At 37.6% G+C, this 24,581-nt stretch overlaps 4 protein-coding genes across 5 annotated transcripts; 3 read left to right on the top strand and 1 right to left on the bottom strand.

The window, feature by feature from the left end:
* Positions 1-3,021: 3,021 nt before the first annotated feature.
* On the bottom strand, positions 3,022-7,376 carry LOC146676859 (alcohol dehydrogenase class-3-like). The gene is made up of 10 exons (XM_085415600.1): positions 7,251-7,376; positions 7,090-7,139; positions 6,775-6,876; positions 6,486-6,636; positions 6,307-6,394; positions 5,998-6,217; positions 5,008-5,268; positions 4,675-4,807; positions 3,801-3,939; positions 3,022-3,310 (listed from the first exon to the last, which is right to left on the bottom strand). Exons 2-10 carry the CDS (start codon positions 7,105-7,107, stop codon positions 3,277-3,279), a joined length of 1,146 nt encoding a protein of 381 aa, XP_085271726.1. The 5' UTR covers positions 7,108-7,139; positions 7,251-7,376; the 3' UTR covers positions 3,022-3,276.
* Positions 7,345-11,000, top strand: gar1 (GAR1 homolog, ribonucleoprotein). The gene is made up of 7 exons (XM_085415613.1): positions 7,345-7,439; positions 7,738-7,959; positions 9,640-9,794; positions 9,898-9,957; positions 10,036-10,150; positions 10,343-10,468; positions 10,571-11,000. Exons 2-7 carry the CDS (start codon positions 7,752-7,754, stop codon positions 10,579-10,581), a joined length of 675 nt encoding a protein of 224 aa, XP_085271739.1. The 5' UTR covers positions 7,345-7,439; positions 7,738-7,751; the 3' UTR covers positions 10,582-11,000.
* A 2,178-nt stretch (positions 11,001-13,178) lies between these two features.
* Positions 13,179-17,255, top strand: LOC146676857 (alcohol dehydrogenase class-3). 2 transcript variants are annotated; one of them, XM_085415590.1, is made up of 9 exons: positions 13,179-13,282; positions 13,816-13,917; positions 14,640-14,781; positions 14,892-14,979; positions 15,161-15,380; positions 15,819-16,079; positions 16,260-16,395; positions 16,788-16,926; positions 17,057-17,255. In XM_085415590.1, exons 1-9 carry the CDS (start codon positions 13,265-13,267, stop codon positions 17,079-17,081), a joined length of 1,131 nt encoding a protein of 376 aa, XP_085271716.1. In that variant the 5' UTR covers positions 13,179-13,264; the 3' UTR covers positions 17,082-17,255. The 2 variants fall into 2 exon arrangements, with proteins under 2 accessions (XP_085271716.1, XP_085271712.1); XM_085415586.1 differs by having other exon boundaries at positions 13,259-13,306.
* A 707-nt stretch (positions 17,256-17,962) lies between these two features.
* Positions 17,963-21,653, top strand: LOC146676856 (eukaryotic translation initiation factor 4E-1A-like). Its single transcript, XM_085415575.1, has 7 exons — positions 17,963-18,073; positions 18,847-18,950; positions 19,234-19,329; positions 19,999-20,062; positions 20,543-20,656; positions 20,948-21,087; positions 21,377-21,653. The coding sequence occupies exons 1-7, from the start codon at positions 17,978-17,980 to the stop codon at positions 21,489-21,491; spliced, it is 729 nt and encodes a 242-aa protein (XP_085271701.1). The 5' UTR covers positions 17,963-17,977; the 3' UTR covers positions 21,492-21,653.
* The last annotated feature ends 2,928 nt before the right edge of the window (positions 21,654-24,581 follow it).

Raw genomic sequence — 24,581 nt, 5'->3', positions numbered from 1 at the left:
CTAATGCCGCTGAGAAATGTAACTATAGATTTTAATATTGTACGAGGAGCACAGAAAAATGTAATAGTCTTGTATATACTTTTGTTAGCCATGTCATATGTCTTTTGCTTTTAGAGTGCTGTTGCATGGAAAACATTACTATAACAACACTAGTATCTGAATCCATTTCAGTCACTTTATAATGCCAAATGCACTGTTATCAAGTCTTCAACACATGGCAGCCATAATTTCTAAAAATAAATGATAATACCTAGATAAAGTAGGCTTTTCACTTAAAAAACAACACACAATGCCGTGCCAGATATGTTACTGCACAGTTCACTAATGCAGCAGAAAACCAGTTGTCCTTCCACTACACTAAGTACCACATTGTGCTGTCCTCCAGTGAATCTGAGTATATTCCACTAACACAGCAGCTAAAGCTAACCGTGTCAGTGAAAGACCGGGAATGTCACAGGCAATGCCTGGCATTAGCCGTATAATGGCCAGGATTTGCTGATAAAACAGGGGCCTCACACTGGCAGTCTTTAGTGACTTAAGTGGGCCGTTCTTCCATAGCCTTGAGGCTATACAGTATATCTACTTGGTCTCAGGTTTAGTTCTCACAGATATGGATATTGTAATTTCTTGACTGATCAATTTTAGTTTTACTTTTTTGATTTTCCAGTGACACGAAACAAGTGTGCAAGAGGTTTATGAGAACACAGTGATATCAGTATCGTATAGAACTGAAGCCCTGCAATGTCGCACTGCAAAAAGAACATATAAAAACTAATTAAAAGTAGTTAACACTGAATATTTGCAACACTGCGTTTGCCACTGAAACACATCAAAATATATTGTGTGTAGAATGGATATAATACAGAATGATTGCTTCTGTATGTTCACTGAATACATCATCAATGTCCTTAAGAAATGAAAAAATGGAAAAGTGAAACACTTCTAGAAAATGTATTTGTCATAGAATAAAATATCTCAACATTTTGTCAGACTTAATTGTTAGCCAGTGAAAAACAAATAAACCTGTCACTTTTCTTGTTTGATATGAATTCTCACTGTGTGACTGAAGCAGCCATAATGTGAAACGGGAACGAAAAACAGATAAAGCCAAATATAAATTAGATGTGTATTAAATTATTTCAGAATATCTAGTAAAAGAATAAATATTACTAAGAGTAGATGCATTGCGTTGCTGTATTGTGTAACCATGTTGCTGAAACTGACCCTTTTTTTCGTCTTTAATTGTTTTAGTTTTGTTATTTATTTATTCTCCTTAATGTGGCAGAGAAAGAAAAATATTAAAAATTAAAATTAAAAAAAACTTTTTTAAAGTAATGTCTTTTACTTTTTGAATATACATAAATGTAATCATAAAAATGCATACAGCTTGATTCCAGGTAGCAGGAATGTGAAAATGATGGGGTGAAACAGCTAAACATCGGCTGCTGCTTTCAGCGAATCTCATCGAGTCAATGCCACTCCACAAGACAAATAATATTCAACCGCGTCCTTCTATTTCCATTACTAATTCTTTTGTGTTCAGAGAAACCTTTTCCATATGACATGAAATAACAAACAAAGACCAATATAGCATATTCTTTTTTAAACCCACATAGACTGTTTTCTGCCTACTATTCTTATATTCTTAGCATATATAATGTGCCATCATCCTGTCACACAGGAATATAGCTTAATAAATATGAGGAAATCCCTTGATCCCACTCTAAATGTTGTGAAAAGGCAAGGCAGCATGTTTTGATTTTTTTCCAGACATACCTTTATTTGTGCCATGGCATTTACCTCAAGTATCGTGTCTAAAAGTCTCAGGAAAGTAATGATACCAAGAGAAAACGAAAAGAAAATCAACAGAGGGGGGAAAAAACATGTAAATATCAGGGTTGGTATCTCTTATCACTATTCAACTCCATGCTCCTTCATGCTAAAAGGTTGTATCCAAGAAATATCTGCAGAAAAGCTGTACAGATGAGTGAAAAATATGACGAGATGGACAGTTAAGGCTTTTCAAATGCATACAGTGCTGAGGTTGTAATTCAGATAACATGTCCTCCCTGTGTTGGTGCACAATGCTGTGACAATTCCAGAGGTTACAAGGATCAAAAACAAAGAGGGGAAAAAAGAGGTGGGAGACTTACGGTCGTCACTTTGGATAGTTTTCCCATGGATGAGGCAGATATTTGGACACATGTCCGCAAGAAAGCCTTATAAATCTGTGAGCATGTCCAACATTTATAGATGACAGTGCCCAGTCACATAACCACCTGTCAAAACTTGTCTTCCTATTTCTTTTGATCTTCCCCTCTTATCTCCTTCTACTGCAGCATTATGTGCATTATTATGTGTTCTATTTCTCGACAACATTCTCTACTTTGAGGGTTTTTTAGTAACAGAAGGTGACCTAAATTGTATAATCTGTGATTGATAGCATACAGGCAGAGGAGAAGGAAAGGAAGGAAGAGCACCAATTTATTTTCCATTTTAAATAAAGATGGAAAAGTGAGGTAAGTGCCAAGGGTATTCATCTGATCTGAATGGAACTTCAATAAAACAAATTCCTTCGGCAGCTATTTCAGCTCTTCACTGGGAGGCATTCCCCAAACAACCTTTTGTCTTCTGTCCTGACAGCCCACAACTGTTATTCTAGCCCTTCTCTGTGACTCCCATTTAAATCAATATATAATATTACCAAGGACGAAATTTGGTAAGCCTGACCACATGAAGCAGATGCTTCTTCATGGTTTATGACAGATTCAGCTACTTGGTTCCTGTGTCTTTTAGAGCACCTTCTATACAAGGGTATTTAATTACAACTATTGCTGTACATTGATATCTGGATTAGAATGACCATCGTTGCAGCTTCCAAGCATGACAAAAAAAAATTGCCCTGATGTTCCTGCAGATGCTGTATATTTATAAATTACAACCAATTTACAAAAAAAAAAAAAAGAAGTAAACATTTTTGTGTGATGGATCATGATAAACACAAACAATAATCTCAGAAATCCACATGAATAAATGATTCTTTGCACACTGAAAACCTGTTTTTATTGAGATGATGCCTTTAGTGGACCTAAACATCAAAGCTTTTACACGACTGCCATCTAGTGGCAGATGGTGGCATGTCATTTCCTACAAAGCCGAGCATGGAAAATATTGTAATTGTCAAACTAACACAAAAATGACAAAAACAATGCAAAATGTTATAAAAGTGACAGAATACTTCATTTTATGAGCAGACATTAAAGGTTTATCCTTTGTTTAAGAATCTTGAAGGCTGACGACAGTGCGGATGCTAAGAAAATAAAAAGAAGAAGATGAATTAATATCGAAGTTTCAATTCCCAACAGAACCAAAACATCCATCCTACAATAGAATTGCAATGTTTATACAATTAATCAATCCAGTGGACATTACTACAAACATTATCCATTTTTTTAAGCCACAAGTCACTGTTCTAGCTTAATCAATGTGAATATTTGGATGTTTTAAGGTCTCAAGGTAATCAAATACTTAATCAATAGAAATATTAAGGACACACTATACCAAATAGTATTTAAATTTTAATGTCCTGGGAAATAAGTTTCTGAAATTATTTCTAAAGATCAATCAAATTGAATCTAGTGATTTGTTTAACCAAACAGAACATGTTAGACAGACGTTAAAGATTTGAAAATACTTTTCTTACATACACAATTTTGTCCCTATATAGCAATTCAGCCCCAATATTTATGGCTAAGTAGACTTTTTCGTTGTTGTTTATGTACACATATGAAAGGTCTCACCTTTTACCACTTTTTAAAAGGTCAAAGGCCTTATTGATTTGAACCAGCGGGAGCTTCTCCGTAATAAACTCATCCAGTTTCAACTTGTGATTCATGTAGTCATCCACCAGTTTAGGCACATCCTTCACACTCTTCCACCCTTTAGAAAAAGTTAACAAGCTCAATTTGTAAACATGTTTTCATGTAATATGAATTGCATTGTTGTAAGACCGTCCTGTGGACACATTCACAGCCAGTTCAGTGCACATCAGATGTGAGTTTGATGTGCTCATAGTACATGAAACATATGTAAATGTGTTGTTACAAACTGTAAAAGTGATTATATAGTTTATGTAGGATATACCTAACTGTCTGTTCTCACTGAACTTCTTCTTATATACGTTTTGAACTCAGGAACCAAAAACTGATGGGTATTTTGACAGAAATTTAGACGATTCATCGATTGTTTAATTTGTTAACTGAGCACAACTCAAGACTTTTTACAGATTCTATTTTTTGGGGTTATTCTTTGGGTTATTAAATTGTACTTCAATAATATTTAGGTTCAGGAATGTTGATCAGAGAAAACAAGCAATGATTGTTTTTAATGCTTTACCTAAAAAAATTACAAAATAAAATTCTAATGCCAAAGCATTTGTAATATAATTTTTAACACATTTTAAATATTAATAATCCAATAGTAAGGTTTTTTACTCCAATATAACATTCGATTTTGCACTGAAGGGCAACATTAGGGACAGTTTTTCAGGATGATACACTCAATTTTATGTTCATCACTCAATTCCACAATTACACCAGTTACCATAAACCTGTTGATGCGTTATGAAATGCTGTTAAATAATCTAATATGTATGGTAATTTTTTTTTACTTCACCTCCAAAATAAGTGCCCTTTAAGGTACGTCCCATGAGAAGCTTTTCAACTGAAATGCTCATTACTTCTGTCTCTGTCCATCCAGCAATGACGCAAGTACCCCAGGCATCTCTTGTGGACTCAAATGCAGCATTCTAGGGTGACAGAAGCAGTTGCTTAGCTAATTATCATTTTGTATTTGTATCATTATAGAACTGTTTCACTTGTGTCACTTTTGCAAAAGAGATCAAATCTAGGTTAACAAGGAAGACATTGTACAGTGTATTCCAATTATAGTCACAAGACTTAATTTGCATTGAACAATTGCACGCCAAATTTCAAATGAGGCACCCACCATGATAGCTGGACTTCCAACACACTCTAGCGCATAGTCCACACCTCCACCTGTCTTCTCCACCACAACCTCTTGGATAGGCTTGCTGTAATCTCTTGGGTTTATGCAGTCTGTCGCTCCAAACTGTCGGGCTTTCTCAAACTTGTCAGGGTTGATGTCAACCCCGATGATCCTTCTCGCCATGGCAACTTTGCAACCCATGACAGCAGCCAGCCCGACAGCTCCAAGCCCAAAAACGGCACACGAGGAATCTTTTTCAACCTGAACGCACAAAAGTTGGAAGCCAGTCAACTAACAATTCTTAAAGATCATTTCAGCATTTTCACAGATAGTTTTTACAGTAAATATAACATTTAGAGTACATTCCTTTAAACGCATACATGAGATATTATCAGGTCTGTGAATCTTGATTAAAGTTATGTCTAAATAAATAACGCATGCAAGGATTTCCACTCATTTTTAGTTGGTTTCTTTTTAGTAAATGAGTACAAAAGTGTCCTGATTTTGTCATTTTGTCATTTTATTTATGTGTGTGTGGACCTACTTTTGGCTGCTCCCTTATTCACAAAGGGTCACCTCAGTGACTTTGGCAATTTTTAAAGCAGATTTCTTTCCACATGCAGCCAAAACAGGAACATTTATTTCACATGTTATACAAATGTGTAAACAATTGCACTACTTTGCATTATTTGAATTTGTATAAAGTAACAAATTAAAGTAGTTGACATGTACACCTTATCCTGAAAACTTAGAGGCACTCATGCCATTTCTGCCATCTAGTGTTGATATTAAATGACTACAGTCTTGCAGCATATTGTAAGACAGAAAACTTCCAAATACAAATATCACAAATTTTTCCTTTTTTTTGGTTAAAATATGCTTGGCTGTTTATATATTGTCATGTTTATCAATATATCTTTTCAAATTTGTTGCTTCGTCACATCTGTTCTAAGAGTATTAGTTTGAACCTTTAGAGTTCAGTTTTCTAACCTTGCCTGCATTAATAGCAGCTCCATAACCCGTGGAGACACCACATCCAAGCAGACAGACTTTGTCTAGCGGTGCATCGCTTCTTATCTTTGCAACCGAGGTGTCGGGGACCACAGTGTATTGAGAGAAAGAACTGACTCCAAGGAACTGGTAAACCTGCTGTCCCTTGCAAGATATCCTGCTAGTCCCATCAGCCAAAATTCCAGCTTGCATATTTGTCCTAAAAACCACAAAGAACAGTATTTACGTGAACACATTTTAAGTAATAGAGTAAACGTGGTTGTCTCAAAAATGGGGAAATAAAATCACCAGTTTTTCTTGCAATGATTTGTTTTTGGACTTAGACAGCGTTCACATTCCCCACAGTATGGCAGAAAAAGAGGAATAACTTTGTCCCCTGCGAAAACAGCAAAACAATTATGTAAGTCTGAGAAGAAAAAAAAGAGAAAAAAGACAAATGTCATCTGACTGGTTGTGGCGCACTTTACCCGGGGAGAATCTGGTGACTTCTGGGCCAGTGCTCTCCACTATGCCAGCTGCCTCGTGACCAAGTACCAAAGGGAATGGTCTGAATTTCATCCCTTTTCCAGTCTCAAACAGGTATTCCCAGTCTGTGTGGCACACACCTGTGGCAACAACCTGTACAAGCCAAATGATGTGACAGTTTTAGGAAGTGGAAGTGTCTGTGGTTAACAGTCACACTAACAGGAAATTAGATTAATCATATGCAAATCATATGTATTGTCATATTGCTGACAAATTTGAGCTGTGCCCAACCTTAATTCGGACTTCATGAGCTTTAGGTGGTGCCACCTCCACTTCTTCAATACAAAGAGGCTTCCCGGGCTCCCACGCAACAGCTGCCTTGCATGTGATCACCTAAAGGGGAAGAAACCCCAAAACAAAACAAACAAGTTTGCAAGGATGAGTGACTGTGTTTGGGCGCTGTTACAGATGGAAACAAACAACGAACACTCTCCATGACAGAAAACTTTCGAATGAAAAGCAGAACCCCCAAAAAGCAGCAGTAGCTGTTTATAAGACAAACAGTAAAAAAGAAAAAAAAAAGCTTAAAAACAACTTTTTTCTTACCTTTCCAACTGTTGCCATTGTTGACAGATGCTGTCTTCATATAAAACAGCCTGTATTTAAACAAAATAATTTAAATAAAGGAATAATTAAATCTTCACTTATCACCAAAACAGCTGCGAGTTACATTATATCAACATTTGAGTGGGTAAGGTTGAACTGACCGAGTCAAACAGCAGACAGGTTGCACCCTCTTCTAATTCTAGTTTTTCTTCAATGGTTTAGCTCTGTCAGCGCATTTACGACACTTTCCGAGACTGCCCGGTGCCTTTACGGCACGTTACGGTCACACGTGTTGTAGTCGCATGGAATTTCGGCAGGGCGGTCTGAAGTCTAGCCACTCGGTCAAATTTGTGAGTAATTTTCTTTGTTTGTGCAAAAACAGTGTTGCGCACTTTTTCGGTGTGTATGTTTTTAAACGACTACGTATCGTGTTGGTTTATGTTAGAAAAAACAGATGAATTTTCGTACTTTGAATGACTGAGTAATGCTAACGTGAGCTAACGACTTCAGCTAGCATAAGAAAGAGCTTCCAAGTTGGCATAGTTTGCCTGAATCATGGGCAGGCTAATTCATTCATAAGTGTTTAGCTTCAAGCATGAAATCACGTGAGCTGTGTCGTCTTTGTGTTTTCGTTATTTCTTATTACAGAGCATTTGAGGAAAATGTCGTTCAGAGGAGGAGGAGGAGGACGAGGTGGTGGCGGATTTGGACGAGGTGGAGGAGGATACGGTGGAGGCAGAGGTGGTGGAGGATTTGGACGAGGTGGAGGAGGATACGGTGGAGGCAGAGGTGGTGGAGGATTTGGACGGGGTGGTGGAAGAGGGGGTTTCAACAGACAGCAAGACTATGGACCTCCTGAATATGTTGTTGGTAAGCCCAGTTCTAACAAAACGCCAAACCGAGTGCTTCTTTATACACATGTGAAGCTAAACTTTTACCACAGCTTCGCGTGAGTTCTCAGCCATTGAGATACAAGTAAACAGTCTTGATGTTGCCAAAACACTGACTCTGTAATATTACCATTACACAGTTATGGAGAAATGGTGTGGATGAGTAGGCTGTGAGAATTTTGTCATCATCAAAGATGGAGACTATCCAAGGATGTGGAAAACAAGACTTGTCCTGTTGCCTGTCTTCTGTCTCTTCTTTTCTATGTTTGCTGAAAAGTCACCAGGAACTAGTCTGTGCAGTCACAAAAACAAACAAAAAGAACAGGCAGGCATGCAGATGTCCACGCACACCATCTTGCTTGAATCTATGTAAAGCCCATGTAACATATGTAAGATGACATTATCAAGCCAGCATTTACTGTGTTAATTACTTTGTGGTAGAGTCCTGGCAGTTTACATGCGGTGCCAGTCACGATAGAAACAAACAAAAATACCAGAAAGTTTTTTTTCCCCCTTCTGGGTTGCCACTCTATGCTTTGTCATTTTTATAATTGTTCCTCTAGTTTTTCCACATCTTTGTACATTACCCTAGTGTCCATTCCAATAGTTTTGGCAATCTCCCTCCAGGAATTTGCTGCCGATTGTGAGTCCGTATTATGGTTTCTATTCCTTTAACAGATCCTTACATTGTTATTCTGTCATTGACAAATTCTAGCACTGCATCAAAAAAGTAGCCAGAAATGCATAGGAGAAATCAAAGGTATTCAACAGGCCATTCACGGTTGTAGTGGGCAGTGTTGATGTGACATGTAATTAAGTTTCTGGGGAGGTGCATGTCAGTTTATGAGGGTAGGTTGCATTATAGGGTTTCTCAGTGTCTGCGGCTATGTACATTGCCCACTGAAGCATACGTTTCCAGTCAGTGTTAGCAGGCAACTCTAAAACAACGGTGGACCTTTGGGTGTGTGTGAATGGTGAACTTCAGTAGATATTCTATGTGACGAGAGTATGAAATTAATACACCGTGTGTCACCTACATGAGGCATTCAAGATCCAGTTCATATTAATTAACTTTAACTACATGTTTCCAAGTTGTCCCAAAAACACCAGAAAACCAAAAAGATGTTATATAATATTAGTAATAGTAGTGGTGATAGTAGTAGTAACAATAGTAATAATAATATGAGCAATATGTAAGTGTTTAAATGCAAACTGCATTACAGACAATCTTTTATATATTTAATGATCATCCCACAAAATGTGAATATGACATGCTGTACCAGGAGTTAGGGTGCATGGAATATATTTTTAAGTCCACATTGTAATATTGTTAAAGATGTATCTGTGTTTCTACTCATTGGGCTGTTCAAAAACAATTTTTTTCCAACTTATTTGAACTTTGTTTTTATATGTTTATATTCTAGTGCCTCAAAGTCTCTGTTTTAGCATATATTCTGGGTCACTTCCTTTAACCCCCATTTATTCCCTCGGCCTCCAAAGAATTTCAGACTTACAGAAACCTTGTGCTGGATGCCCATAAAGTGAACTGCAGAGCAGTCAAGCATATGCTGACGTATTATAACCAGACAGAAATTTAAATTGGGTGTCAGTCATGGTATTGCACGTCTTAAACTTTAACTGTGTTTCATTGTCTTCACAGCAGTGGGAGAGTTCATGCATCCATGTGAAGATGACATTGTCTGCAAGTGCACAACAGAGGAAAACAAGGTTCCCTATTTCAATGCCCCAGTGTACTTGGAAAACAAGGAGCAGATTGGAAAAGTCGATGAGATATTTGGCCAACTCAGAGACTTTGTATCCTTTCTATTGTCTTTGTTTTTCTCTAAACCTTTGATTGAGTAGGGGATCTGTTTGACATTGTCAGTGTTCTTGTTGCTTCCTTAACCCACCTTTGCAGTATTTCTCAGTAAAACTTTCTGAAAATATGAAGGCATCTTCATTCAAGAAACTACAAAAGGTACCAAAAATGTCTCACTAAACTTTTCTAGTGACTAATTTAATATCTTAGATTTCTAACCAAAATGTTGTCTTTTAGTTTTATATAGATCCGATGAAGCTACTACCACTGCAGAGATTCCTCCCGAGGCCACCAGGAGAAAAGGGGCCTCCAAGAGGAGGCAGAGGTGGAGGAAGGGGTGGTGGTCGTGGAGGTAAGATGGCATTCTCATTTTAATTTAATCTTCTGGCTACGTGTTTAGAATATATAACAAAACAGACATTTTTGTTTTTCTTTAGGAATTCTGCTCAGTTTTTGCTCAGTATTTACTTTTGTAGATTGAAAATGGAAAAAGCCTAATGCATGCAAGAGTAGTTTGATTAATTTTACTTTCTTTTTGTCTCAGGTGGTTTTCGAGGAGGCAGAGGTGGAGGTGGCCGTGGTGGAGGAGGAGGCCGTGGTGGAGGAGGAGGCCGTGGTGGAGGAGGCTTCAGAGGAAGAGGAGGTGGCGGTGGTGGACGTGGATTTAGAGGTTGGCAGGTTTTCTATCGTCTTACAATGTTTTGGTTATTTTCCCTGATGTGACACATGGTTTATTATGTCTGAACTTTGTTGATCTTTTGTTTTCTTATAGGTGGGAGATGATCTGACTCTGATGGTTCATTGTGACCATCACATCCTTATGGTCACTCTCGCAGCTAAAAGGTTATGATCTGTGTCAGATCCTGGCCTGTTGGACTCATATGAAGATTGTCTCTATTTGTAGAGTTGATTTTCCTGTTCTATTTTAATTTTTTTTTTACCAGTTTTAGAAGATTGCTGGATCTTCAAGATTTGTATTTAAAATGTATTCTTGTAGCTGGAACCTTTTTGAGTCATTTGTGGGGATTATTGTATATTTGTGAGAAGAATGACAGGCGTTCGAACGTATTCACAAACCTCCATGTCCAAATGTCTTCATGTGCAGGATGTCAGACGTGTTTTCAGCTAAAAACATTGGTAGTTTGTAATATAAAGAGTTACCATTGCAATCAAATGCCTCAATTAAAAAATGTGCTTTGTAATTGTGTGGCTGTTTCTTTATCATTCAGCAGTTTTATCCACATAGAAATTAAAAGAAAAGAAACAAAAAAAACCAGGCACAACTATGTTTTTACTTACTTTGGGCATCTCCTTGCTTATAAGTCACCTAAAAATATGCTCTATTTAACTCAAGTTACAAACCAGTGGAGGTTATGTTTCAAAACCCTTTTAAATTAAGGCTGAGAGAATCCTTCTGCTCATACTGGGTTCCTTGTAATGGCAAGAAGACGTATCTCTTGTCCTGCATGAGTAGGACTGGATGACTTGTGACTTGGGGACAGTTTTGTCAGTTCTTTTTATAAGACTGAAGTGGGAAACTCAAAAGAGGAAGTGATCGATATCATGTTCTTCTTTTGACTTGTTTTGAATGCACTGAGTGACAAAAACAAACGTGTCTTATTCATTGATGTGTTATGGGCTTAGTCTGTGGTTTCTGTTTGGCATGCTTTTAAAAAGCAAAAATATACTTAAAACGATGCAGGTGACGGTTTCACGAGATTGAGGCTGGACCATCTGGCTTGTCCATACTTGCGCAGCACATTGAGGTAGTGCACTTTTATAAATATCTGGGTGTCCCACTGGATGAGAAGTTCTACTGGTCACTGAACACTGATGCTCTACACGAAGGCGCAGAGCCAGCTGGTGGGCAAGCCAACTGTGCTTGGCAGGAGGCTGGACACTTAAGACTGTGGTTGTGAGGGATACATTGAACAAAATGAAAGCTATAATGGACAACAGCAGACACCCGCTCCACAGCCTCCTGACTGGGCAGAGGAGCAGCAGTGGCATACTGCTGCAGATCTGAGTGGTTCAGGAGGCCCTTTGTCCTCACTGCTAGTTTAACTGGCAGTTTTTTTAACTGGTGAAAGAAGTTTTCTTAGTTGTTTTTTTTTCCCACACTGTAGTAGGATTCTTCTTTCCTTCTGATTTTTGCAGGTAAAAAAATCAATAACTGAAACTCACATTTTTATATCTTTCTTATATGAGTCTGGCATGTTACAAAAGCCAACTCAGCTTGTTCAGTGTGAATCTTGTTTCCTGTATCTGGGCACAGTGTGTTGATCTATGTCTCAGACTAAACCCTGTGAGTTTCTCAGTGTAACAGAGTAACAGCTGGACAGCATTCAATCAACCCTGGGTTCTGGATGAATCAAACCTAAACAACCGAGCCTAAATAAGGACTAAAAGCAATTCTAATAAATTATTTTATTTTTTTTTTTTTTAAAAAGGTGCAAAATGAATAATAAAGGTGCTAAATTGAAAACAACACCAATGAAGTAATTATTCATATAGTGCTGAAACAAATGGTTTGTGACTCTGACTTTTAGATTTATATTGAGGCTTAAAAGCAGATTTGGAAGAGTGTGCTGTACTTTGAAACAAGCTTCAACATATCAAAGATAATTTCCTTATCTAGCTTTTTTTTTTTATCCTAACATCATCAACATTATTTACATGAAGGAGGTGCTGCTGGCAGTATCTCACCAATCAGAAACAAGGACAAGACTACTGGAAGTAGAGTGACTGATTTTAAAAAGGAAACTCTGATATTAGGAAAATATGACGAGGTTAAACACAGAATACAGACTGAAAACACCAAAGTGTGTACGGTATGTGAGGAAATTGCTGCTTAACTGCCATAAGTGAGTGAAAATGAAATATAAAAACAGAATTCAAAACACAAATTGCATTGTAATCCTGCTCACTCTTTAAAGACACCTGAAGCATGTTTGGTCAAGAACATCATTTATTATTGATGTTGACTGGCACCGTTAACAATTGTCTAGTTTAACACGAAGTACTAAGATGTTCAAGTTCAGAGTTAGTACTTATTCCAACTGTACAAATATATCAGTAAACTTTTAAAGATAAACATAACATATTCTCCAGCATCCAAAAAGCAAAAGTCCCCACTGTCAATGATGACATTCAACAATGACTGAAGTTATTTCTGAAAAGTGTTTAAAAAATAAAAGATTGCAGCCTACATGTTTTCATTTATTAATTCGTTTTATTCACAAGTATTTTTTTAAATATTTTTTTTAAAATTATTATCAGTAGTAACATAAGTAGTACCAGCAGCATGCAACTATTTGAAATTCTTAAGCGCCCTTTTTTGGCCTATTTTCTTCATTGCTCCCAAATGCGTCATGCGTACGCTAGTCGTTCTCGTATCTGATTGGTCCGAAGGTTAACTCCTTTACGGCTGCTCAGTGGCCCGTCTTCTTCTCTAGAAACAACGAGCATGGAGACAGCTGGTGAAGTGAGTACTGTTCACAAAGACTGTGTAAGAAATATATGAAAAAACAAACAAAACAAACAAAGTTTCCGTTTGTGCATTAGTCGTAAAGTTGCCTTAAAGTTCAAGTTTATTGTAAACCTGGCAAGTTCTGTAAGCTAGCATGCACGCATTAATTTGCTCTGAATGAAGTACAAAGAATCACTGTTCGATTACTTAACAGGGAACTTTGGTGGGTCAGCGACAAATGGTTTTTTGCAAGTAGCTGCAGCACTTAAAAGCCATAGTGATAATAGTGATGGCATGGTTTAAAAAGCATCAAGACTGACGGCGCTATTGGGGGTTATGTAGGCTGAATACTATTAAAGCAAACATCAGGAAGAATCTTAGAGATGCATAATCTTTGACAGAGTGCAAAGGCTAACTACGCTGGGTGCAACTAGCTCGATCTGCCACAGGGACTGTAAAGCTGGAGCCAACCCACAGCTGCAGCTACTCACTTGACTTGGAAAAACATGCACATGTAGACATGGAAAAATACTGTCCTTTGCCTTCAGGTAATCAAGTGCAAGGCAGCTGTTGCCTGGGAGCCAGGGAAACCTCTTTCTATTGAAGAGGTGGAGGTAGCCCCACCTAAGGCCCATGAAGTTCGCATTAAGGTAACTCAGATCATCAGACTCGTTCATAAATCTAAAGCCTGACTTGACTGCAACTGAATAAAAACACAAAACAAAACTATGTTCATTTTAGATTCATTCAGTATTTGTGTATTCTTTTAAGATATGTTGCTATAGTCATGTGATAAATAGCTTTCATAGGACTCTAGGCAATCATTTGAAAAACTACCTTTACTATTCCCATAGGAATTAAGAGGGTAAGTAGCAGCCGGGTGCTGCTAATCAAATGCACTTAATTAAAGGATCATCAGCAAGTGTAGCTTCCATTATTAAAGCAGATTTTTTTGGCAGTTTGCTTGTCTGAAGTATTTATACAGTGCTAGAAGTTTGGACATGGCTTTTCAGAATGGGTGGAAAGAAAAGAATGAAGCTGTTGCAATCATTGAAAGTCCAGACCGCATCCTTAAGAGAGCTTAAGAGCTGTGCATAAACAAGGAAGAGTCCTATGAAAGTGTTATTTGATAAGCAGAAAAATAAACACTTTGTTTTTGCTCTTTATTCTTTCAATCCCATCAACCCCAGGCTTTTGCTTTTAAGGTTTGAAACCACATGTTAAATTAGTCAGTGTTTTTTTTTTTTTTTTTTTTTCATAAATAAGGTTTAAGTTCAATTCAACATAATGTTTTAAATGTAGTACTAATATTATACTCTTCCATCCAGCAGCCGTGCCTGACGTGAACTTTAAGTGACACTGTGTCTTTCAGATCTTTGCTACAGGCGTGTGTCATACAGATGCCTACACGCTGAGTGGCAGTGACCCTGAGGGGCTTTTCCCTGTCATCTTGGGACACGAGGGTGCTGGAACAGTTGAAAGTGTTGGCGAAGGTGTTACCAAGTTCAAGCCAGGTAAACAACTGCCAAACAAAACATTAAAACTTTAATATTTTACTTCTTGGTATACTTAGGAATAAATATTTGTTGCATGTGGGTTGTTTTTGTCTTGTTCTTTTTCTAAGGTGATACTGTCATCCCGTTGTATGTGCCTCAGTGTGGTGAATGCAAATTCTGCAAAAACCCCAAGACTAACCTTTGCCAGAAAATTAGGTAATGTATGAAGGCCTATTTCCGTAACCTTGAGGTGCTGAAGTCTACTTTTGTGATAACAATTTCATTAAAGAAAGATGCCCCACCACAGGGCAACAAAAGCTCAGTCAGAACAGATTATGTTTTCTTTGCACATTTCATCATGCTAATCTGCACATTTCCTTCCCCCTTCACCCTGCAGAGTAACCCAGGGTCAGGGTCTGCTTCCTGATAAGACATCACGCTTTACTTGCAAGGGAAAGCAAGTGTATCACTTCATGGGGACCAGCACCTTTTCTGAGTACACTGTAGTGGCTGACATCTCTCTGGCCAAGGTGAATGAGAAGGCTCCGCTGGATAAAGTGTGCCTTCTCGGATGTGGCATTTCTACAGGATATGGTGCTGCTCTTAATACTGCCAAGGTGGGAATGACATGACGCTGCTCATCAGCAAAGACATCGTGCAAAACATTAGATTTCATTGGAATATTCACAATCTTTTTACATGTTTGTCGCAGTCTCACCTATAGAGTAATAAGAAAATAGTTGATAGATTCTTTTTTCTTAGTTTGCAGTTTCACACAAATAGTTTTTGATGTGCTAGCAGGTCCTTCAATTTTAAATGATGTATTCAGGTATTTACAGAAAGAATAATAAAGGAGGCAACTGTTAAGATCCATGTTTCAATTATTGTGTGTTTTTTACACACACACACACACACACTTAAAAAACATAAGAACAGCAATAGGTAGGCCAAATCTATTTTAGAGTTCATACTTGGATTATTGTTTATATGGTTATTTATCATGTAGGCACAACACTTAAACTTTCACATTTGTATTCTACCTCATGCTCACTCAGGTTGACCCTGGTTCCACATGTGCTGTGTTTGGCCTTGGAGCTGTGGGCTTGGCCGTTATAATGGGCTGCAAGGCTGCCGGAGCAACCAGGATCATCGGTGTGGACATCAACCCTGATAAGTTTGAAAAAGCCAAGGAGTTTGGAGCCACTGAATTTGTAAACCCAAAGGACCACAGCAAGCCAATCCAGGAGGTTCTGGTGGAGATGACTGATGGGGGTGTGGACTACTCATTTGAGTGCATTGGAAATGTGCAAATTATGGTGAGACTCAGGCCCACCAGCATGCATGACCCTCATGCATGCTAGAAAGATGTGTGAAAAAACAGTGCACATTAGAATTCAATTTTTATAGCACTGTGGTGTAACTTTGTAAGTAGTGTACAAGGTAAGTTTAAAAAAACAACAACATTATTGTTGTTTGGGTTTTTTTGTGTGTGTCAGAGAGCTGCTCTGGAGGCATGCCACAAAGGTTGGGGTGAAAGTGTCATCATTGGTGTAGCTGGAGCTGGACAGGAGATCTCCACCAGACCATTCCAGCTGGTGACAGGTCGCGTGTGGAGAGGCACAGCCTTTGGAGGTAACGGCCTGAGTTAAAGAATTTATTTTAAAGTGCTTAATATTGTCTGGCTGCAGCTTTCGTCTTTATTTTGTGTATTTTTTATAAGCATAACCTTTTATTAAGTGGAGTCAGATAGGACACATTGTTTTGTAATGAAAACACAATCTATAATGGTATTTTATGAGCCTTATTGTTGTTGGCTAATGTGAAAACTGGAATGCATATGCTGTTTTTAAACCCATAGATTCAGCATGTTAAGTTTTGTAGCTTCTTTTAGTTGTATTAAGACCTATTATTTATCTATTTTATCTATGTAATTGGTGCTTTGCCTCAACACTTTCAGTAAAATGGTTCAGTCATGCCTTACTGATATTGGCAGTTGTAAAACTGGTTTTGTTGTTCACCCTCAGGGTGGAAGAGTGTGGAGAGTGTTCCTAAACTGGTGGAAGATTACATGAGTAAGAAGCTGAAGGTGGATGAGTTTGTAACCCACACACTGCCCTTTGAGAAGATCAATGAGGGATTTGACCTCATGCATGCTGGAAAGAGGTGTGGAAAAACAGTGCACATTAGAAATTCAATTTATAGAAGTGGCTCTGTAGTGAATGTATTTTGTTGTTGAACTGCAGTGCCGTGCATCCTTAGCCTAACTTTCTTTTTTTTCCCCTTCTCATTGCAGTATCCGCACAGTGTTGACTTTCTGAAGTGCCTGAAAGAAACATCCTTCACATCCAGCTTTTAAAGAGTCTCCTGCCATAGTTAAAGCACTTGTTTCTCAGCACTTGTTTTGATAGTGTACTTTTGACTGTTAGATGTTTTTACTAACAGTAAGATATGTTTGACTGATCCATTTCAATTAAAACCTCTGTAAAACCAAAGGTTTCTGCTTTTCTGTTGGTTGTTGGCTGCTCTTGAGCAGTGTCTTTCAGTGACATTTAGTTGGTTAATATCAAGATGGCAATATTTAATCATTAATTTACATAAAGGCACCAATATTTGTTATATTTTGGAAGCACCTGTTAGATAATACCACAGTGAAATAAATTAATAATTAAGAATGTTGCTTACATACTGCAATATGGTCTCACAGGTCACTCACTCATATTTCCAGTTCTTGTGTATCATATAATGGACAATGGACGTCATACTTTTTCCTATACAGGTACAAAATGAATTTAAAAAATTGCCTTTGCGATATTCTAATGTCTTGTGCATCAGGGTCTGTATAAACTGACAGGCTGTTTGGGTCAGAGGCATGCATAGTCGAAACACAAGAACATATATATACACACATACACACACTGATTTTCCTAAATGCAACAACACATTTTAGGAATAATTGTCCATATCAAACTGTTATTTAGAAAAACATCGACAAGTTCCCACTGCTACAGTGAAATATTCAGTCTTAACCATAAGATGATTCTGTTTTCGCGTAATGTACATAATTATTATGAATACAGTTTATTCAGTGCGTTCGTATCACTTCAGAGTTTATTTCCACTAACCACTGTCCACGCTATCAAACCTGAAGGAGGATGACGTTTTTTCCCCCTCACACGTTGAACCAATATTTAATTTTGTACGTATTTGCTTGCGCATGCGTGTTGTGCTTACCATACGACCCAATCCAAGCTATTTTAACACACGGCGAAAAACTCAAAGTGATTTCCAGAAGATGGCGACCGCACTGGTGGTGAGTCCCTTTGCTAGAATAGGTTATATGTGGTTCTTTATCTTTCAAACAGCACGTTTATGGAGTATTTAATTAACCAGCGGTAAAAGACAACTAGGCGACAGTTTAGTCTAAATAATCGAGAGTCTGAGAAATCTTGTAAACTTTACTTCTGACAGGTAACAGAACTCGCTAGCCAAGCAACTTAGCGTAGTAAATTATAGGCAGTTGTTTTTAAAATCTTAATATCAGCAATATTGCTTGTAAGACCATTTACAGTAACTGTTTTTAAAGCATCGTTTACGCCGGGTTAACACTGCGTTGACTGGGTATATGCCCCGGTCGGTGCCCTGAGTTGAACTCAGATACTTGTATGAATGAGAGGACACCGGTAACGACTCTCGTGGGTTCCAGCTAACGTTAGCTGGAAACCAAATGTTGGTCAGTGTGGGGAAATGTGTTTAAGAATGAGCTAGACATCTTCTCTATAATGCAATTTAAAGTGGCAAACGATAATAAATGCTACCCTTTGAGAAAACCTATTTCTTTTCTCAAGTTTGCTACAAGTCTGTAGATTCAAGCCATTTTACGTCAGCATGGTTCCACGGGGAGGTGGAGCACTCAACAGGGCTAAAGAGGCCCTGAACATGTAGACACGATAGCATAATGTGGCATGGGTTGAAACGATAAAATATCGTAAGACGTTAAATTACTAAACCTCTCAGACACCGTGTGCACACACTTGGTTATAATCATTAAAATACCAAAACAACTTGCACTTCTTTTTCTTCTAGGTGTCAAATTCCGTTCCTGCAAATGGTGAAACTGAGAAATGTGAAACAGCTGTTCAGAAGGTTGTGAATCCTGAAACGTACATCAAACACCCACTACAAAACAGGTAAGCATTTATCCACGTCTGTCTTTTCTTGTAGAAGTATAAATCGATACAGCTTATAACATTCATGTATCATTCTACCTTATGTATAACAGTTGCAAAAATACTGAAGACAGTTAAACTGTTATATTCCAGTAGTGTGAGTCTCCTTAAATGAATTTTGCTGTTATATAGTATGTGTGAGGTGGTAAAAGTTTGCAAATTTTTCTTCACTACCAACCTGACAAATGTAGACAGTATGTGGTCATACTCTGTAGTAAGACGTTTGTTTGTTTGTTTTTCCCAGGTGGGCTCTTTGGTTTTTCAAGAATGACAAAAGCAAAACGTGGCAAGCCAACCTTCGTCTCATCTCCAAATTTGACACTGTGGAGGACTTCTGGGCGTACGTTTTTGTTACTTGTTGAGTTCATGCCACTCAGTATCATAGACTTAAATGCAAAGCTAGAATTATAGTATGGATGGGTTTCTGGTTTTTGTTTTTTTTGAGCAAAAATGTTGATGATAATTCCTGTTTGTGTTGGTGTGTTTCAATGAAATTCAAATTGGCCTATTCGTTGAGGAGAGGTTGCATGTATTCATATGCTATGCTCATTATACTAAGCTTGGAAAAAAGCATGCCCATCCTTAAACTATAGATCCTATAGTGTAGTCTCTGGGCCAATGGTGACCCTTAGAAGTTATGAACCACTGTAAATTTTATTTGTCGCAGAGTTGACGCCTTATTGTGATGGCATCTCTCTCCTTAAGAGAGAGAGAGAAGTATTTCCTGTGTTGTCTTCTGTTCCAGACATCACAACAGACTAAACCTTCCTAACACTGCCAAATCCAGCTTGTCACAAAATATGAGCCTCACAGTTGAAAAAACAAAATAGACTCTCTACAACTTAACTAACAGTGTTTGATGTTTATGTTTGTCCTGCGCAGCCTTCAGTCATATGCTGAGTCTATGAAATAGGAATTTATTTTTTTTTGTGTGTTGTGCCAAGACGAGCTGTGGGTTGCTGGTGATGCATGAAATTAATTTTCTTTAAAAAAATGCTTTCTTTCTTAGATTATACAATCACATTCAGCTGTCAAGTAACTTGATGTCTGGCTGTGACTACTCTTTATTTAAGGTAAGAAGTGCTTTTGTCCCTTTCAGGACTTGCAGTATCCCCATGTAAAATGACATTTTTCTGGTATTTCCTATTCTCTGGTTCACAAAAGTTGTTTTAGTAAACACTGAAAGTGGACCCCACCTATCGAATAATCAGAATGGAAAGGAGCATCTTCTGCATTAGGCTGACAAATGGCGTAGTCCGTGTGCATTGACTGGTTTATTTCAGCTTTTCAGTTTATTGAAATGCTTCATCCAGTCTTTCAACAGAAAAACCTTCCAAAATTTAAAATCCCACAATAGAGTATTTATTTATTTTTTTTGTCTTTTTTCCTCTCCCCGCTGTCATAGATGAGGGTAGTTGTGAGCATACACGTGTCTCAGTAATTCAGCTTCATGTGACTTTAGTTAATACATTAGTTGTCTGTTAATGTATTAATTTCTTGATGACTTGTTTGCAACAGTGATGTATGTGGTGTGGGCTTGTGTTTGAATACAGGATGGGATTGAGCCCATGTGGGAAGATGAAAGGAACCGGCGAGGCGGCCGCTGGCTGATAACTCTGTCCAAGCAGCAACGTAAAGTAGACCTGGATCGGTTCTGGTTGGAGACGGTATGTTGCGCCCTCTTGTATTTTTGTTTGCTCTAACAGAGTCATCATTCTTTTCATCTATTGGCCTTGTACACTGTGTATGTTTTGACACATGGCAATAGGAATGTACAGTGTAAATGGGTGTAGATAAAAGGATGAGTTCCATGTAGCAGTCTTTTTTTATAATAGCAAACCACAACTGTGACAAGCCAGTGAATGCTAAGTACACAACTTTTCAGGTACTAACTGCATGTAAAACAAAAACATGTGTCCACAATAACAAATCTTTTAAAAATTCATATTTTCCTGCAGCTCCTGTGTCTTGTTGGAGAAGCTTTTGACGACTACAGTGACGATGTTTGTGGAGCTGTCATTAATGTTAGAGCCAAAGGTGATAAGATGGCTATATGGACTACAGACTATGAAAATAAAGAGGCCATCACACACATAGGGTAAGTTGAAAATGCCACAATTAAAGATGAGGGAAAAAAATCTGAGCACATTAGATGCTGTTGTGCAAGTTTTTGTTCTTTTGTCTTTTCTCTCTTCTGTCTAGAAGTATGATTCAGAATGATCTGTAGTATCATATAGTATTAGTCTTGGAGTAAGAAGCCTGTTACAGGAAGATATAACAAATGTGTGGGGTTTTTTTTTTTTTGTTTTTTTTTTTTGTTTTTTTTTTTTTTAAATGACTGAGTTTGTCTCATAGCTACTATGTAAAATGTCTTTGCTTTTTTTTAGGCGTGTGTATAAAGAAAGGCTAGGCGTCCCACCAAAAGTGATCATTGGTTACCAGTCACATGCAGACACGGCCACAAAGAGTGGCTCAACAACCAAGAACAAGTTTGTTGCCTGAGGATCCAAGGATTATCAACCAAGTCTTCCTGTGTTTCCAAATAGACTTTTTTCTTTTTTTTTTTTTTTTTTTTTTAAAGTGAATGTAACTTCGATCTTTTGGAAAACATTGGGGGAAAAGGGATAAAATTGTTTTTTTTTTTTTTTTTTTTTTTTTTTTTTTTTTTGGTCACTTATCACATGTTTGGGACACTTAAGGAGACTGTGTGATAAAGATGCCTTTTTCCCCCATTTGGTTCTCAATAATTTGGTGTATTTTTAGCTATTTTTTTTGTTAAAGTACTCAACATTAAAGGCATATGCAATAAAAACATGTAGTTTAATAAACTGGTACTGTACTCCTGTAGCAAATTTCCAGTAACGGCATAGGGATTTAAAATGTTTACATTGGAATTAAAATTAAACAAATCCAAGTAATGCGTTGACTTCAGAGGCTACTCACTGTAGAAGCAAGGCAATACTGACATCGTTGCCGTTGACCCACTTTGGGTGTCACTAAAGTCACGGTGGGGTTTTTCTTTTCTTTTTTTTTTTTTTTTTTTTTTTGAAACGCCACCCAAGCATGTTGTGCAATATATTTGTAATTTTTTTTTTTTTTTTTTTTTTTTTTTTTTTTTTTTGGGGGGGGGGGTTCATGTGAGTGTCTAAAGAGTTAAAACTTCACATCTCTGTAAGGACATCAACATCAGTGTTCCATGATAGATAAAATTTATTTTCTTTGGCCAAAGTATGTGTTCGGTGCATGTGTTTTCCAAAACATGCGTGTTATACAGCATTTGTTTCTTGAAGTGAACAGCCGGGCTGTTCACTTTCTTTGCACGGTATTTGTTTCTAGAACATGGTTAAGCTTTGTTAAACAATGCAAACAGTTATTTCCATTCCACATTTTTGTGACAAAATGAATATTGTTGGATGAAACGGTGCCTTTAATGTAAATCCCTGCCTGGTATTTCTGAAATGTACAGAGCGGCAATGTAAATAAACTTGTACAGTGGCTTTTTTTTTCTGTTTTTTGTCAACATGGTGTGCTATAAACTTGTCAGAATGTTTTAAAGCCTCTACCAAAGCACTCAACAGTGGGTTAGGAGAAGTTACTTTTTTTTCCCTGCATTGCAAATGTCTATTATGAAAGAAACTGATTTCAGGGGAAAAAAAAAAAAAGGTTTGATTCTTGTGTCCAAACTTAACTTTGCTGCTTCATGATGTTCTTTTTTTGGCATGGTGTTCATTCATTGAGGAAAGCCTTGTGCTTTATTTTTTTATTTATTTTAATATTTATTTTTTTTAGAGACGCACTGCTAAAATGCTTTCAGCCTTAAATAGTGTTTTATGAGGGTTTTTCTTTAATCCTATGATACCCTGTTCACCATTTAAAAAAATAAATAAATAAATAATAATAATAATAAATAAAATAATAATAATCACATTACTTTTCTGAGATCCTCAGACTCGGTATCCTAGCATTAGGATAAGACATTGTAAAAACAAGGTTTGATATTTGTTCTTCAATAATTAAAGGTTTACACGAAGCAGCTGTAAGTGATGATCATCATAAAGTTGCCCCTGTTTCTTTCTCGAGCATTGTAGGGTTTGTGTTCCAATTTTGTTTGCTGGTTTTATAACTACAGTCTATTGAGGAAGATTAAGCGGTTTCAGTGGGAACCGCTGCATCACTAATTTATGGTCCGTGCCTTTATTAGGCTGCACAAATTGCAGTTTAAGGGGGTTTTAAGTAATCTATGACATCAATTGACTGTTACTTTAGAGCAACAGCAGCTTAGGCCCTCCTGTCCATTTGAAATAAGCATCCTTGTAATTGACACAATCTATCTGGTCACGTTTTCACACGTGACAACTTGGAGGAAATTAGAAGAGAGCTACAGGAAAGTCTCTTGAGGTCATAAGAAAAAGCTTTACCTCATCAAAAGTATTCCTTGTTGAAAGCTTTGGAGCATTTTCATTTTGCTCCCTGGTAGATATTCAAAACATTATTTGTTGATGTTGAACAAGTGAAGGTAATTGAACACATTAAATCTCTCTGCTTTAATGCAGACCAGAGTGACTAGTAAATGTTCTGCAGTTAAAAGGCACTGTTAAATGTTAGCTGTGTTCTACAAAGCCCTTGACATTATGCTTCTTTTCCACTCATTCACATGCTTACACCAATAGTAACAGAGCTGCCATGAGTGCTGCTCACCACTGGGAGAAACTGCAGGATCATGGTCTTGCTCAGTGGTACTTGAGCACATGAAAGGGGCAGGGTATCAAACTGCTAACACTGCAATTAGTGGTTAGCTTGTTCTACAGCCTTTATATTTCATATATTTGCAATGCAGACAAAATACATATGGCCCCATGAATCATGTCTAACCTCATACCTCAACCTTTGGATGGTGTCACCTTGGACTCTACTGCTACTCCAGTACTGCCATTTTGGACCAGGTTATGTCCTTAAGCTTACACACTAAACAAACTACTACTACTGCTTTCCCCAAGTCTGTGCAGGGCTGACAAAATATTGTTTGTATTTGACTGACACTAAAAAAAACTAGTGCATGGATTTACTTCCAGGGTGGACACACAGAGTAATTTCATACTGTCAAGTTGTCCTAAAAACTCCTTGCAGCAAGAGTTCTGACAAGGCACTCAAAAAATAGATATCTCTTCTCCAGTATTAGCTTCAGTGGCTTCAATTTTAATCCAGAATGGAATTTAAAATCATCTTCATATACAAAGTGCTGAATGATTAGGCCCCGTCATATCTTAAAGAGTTCATATTACCTCATTATCCCCATTTGGGAGACAGACAGCCTCTCTACTTTTAAGATTAGACTTAAAACGTCCCTTTTTGATAAAGCTTATAATTAGGGTTGGAACCTGATTAAATTCTTGTGATGTTACAGGCTCAAGCTTCTGGCAGACCTCCTATGATACACGGAGCAGTTCTCCACGTCCCTCTTTTCATGTCCTATTTGTTTTCATACCACATCAACTTTTGTCTGCTCTCTTCCTTAGTTAACTATAGGCATAGCCTAGTCACCTGACGTTCCCCTCACCCTTCAACCAGTTGCACTAGATGTCTGCTACTCCT

Source organism: Rhamphochromis longiceps, linkage group LG2, assembly GCF_057381845.1.
Source record: "Rhamphochromis longiceps isolate RC_006_pf linkage group LG2, R_longiceps_female_GT1.1, whole genome shotgun sequence".
Classification (NCBI taxonomy): domain Eukaryota; kingdom Metazoa; phylum Chordata; class Actinopteri; order Cichliformes; family Cichlidae; genus Rhamphochromis; species Rhamphochromis longiceps.
The sequence above is the reverse complement of the archived record's forward strand: the minus strand, read 5'-3'. Positions and strand labels throughout refer to the sequence as shown.

What these genes read in the sequence shown, in the direction of transcription:
- LOC146676856 (XM_085415575.1), top strand. Translation starts at nt 17,978, where the DNA reads ATGCGTGTTGTGCTTACCATACGACCCAATCCAAGCTATTTTAACACA. An exon ending in AGATGGCGACCGCACTGGTG is followed by an intron (nt 18,074 to 18,846) that starts GTGAGTCCCTTT and finishes TTTTTCTTCTAG; the next exon opens with GTGTCAAATTCCGTTCCTGC. An exon ending in GTGACTACTCTTTATTTAAG is followed by an intron (nt 20,063 to 20,542) that starts GTAAGAAGTGCT and finishes GTTTGAATACAG; the next exon opens with GATGGGATTGAGCCCATGTG.
- LOC146676859 (XM_085415600.1), bottom strand. An exon ending in TTGGAAGTCCAGCTATCATG is followed by an intron (nt 4,808 to 5,007) that starts GTGGGTGCCTCA and finishes CTGTCACCCTAG; the next exon opens with AATGCTGCATTTGAGTCCAC. An exon ending in AAAGGGCACTTATTTTGGAG is followed by an intron (nt 3,940 to 4,674) that starts GTGAAGTAAAAA and finishes CTTTTTCTAAAG; the next exon opens with GGTGGAAGAGTGTGAAGGAT.
- gar1 (XM_085415613.1), top strand. Translation starts at nt 7,752, where the DNA reads ATGTCGTTCAGAGGAGGAGGAGGAGGACGAGGTGGTGGCGGATTTGGA. An exon ending in TTGGCCAACTCAGAGACTTT is followed by an intron (nt 9,795 to 9,897) that starts GTATCCTTTCTA and finishes CCACCTTTGCAG; the next exon opens with TATTTCTCAGTAAAACTTTC. An exon ending in AAGGGGTGGTGGTCGTGGAG is followed by an intron (nt 10,151 to 10,342) that starts GTAAGATGGCAT and finishes TTTTTGTCTCAG; the next exon opens with GTGGTTTTCGAGGAGGCAGA.
- LOC146676857 (XM_085415586.1), top strand. Translation starts at nt 13,265, where the DNA reads ATGGAGACAGCTGGTGAAGTGAGTACTGTTCACAAAGACTGT. An exon ending in CCCATGAAGTTCGCATTAAG is followed by an intron (nt 13,918 to 14,639) that starts GTAACTCAGATC and finishes TGTGTCTTTCAG; the next exon opens with ATCTTTGCTACAGGCGTGTG. An exon ending in CTGCTCTTAATACTGCCAAG is followed by an intron (nt 15,381 to 15,818) that starts GTGGGAATGACA and finishes ATGCTCACTCAG; the next exon opens with GTTGACCCTGGTTCCACATG.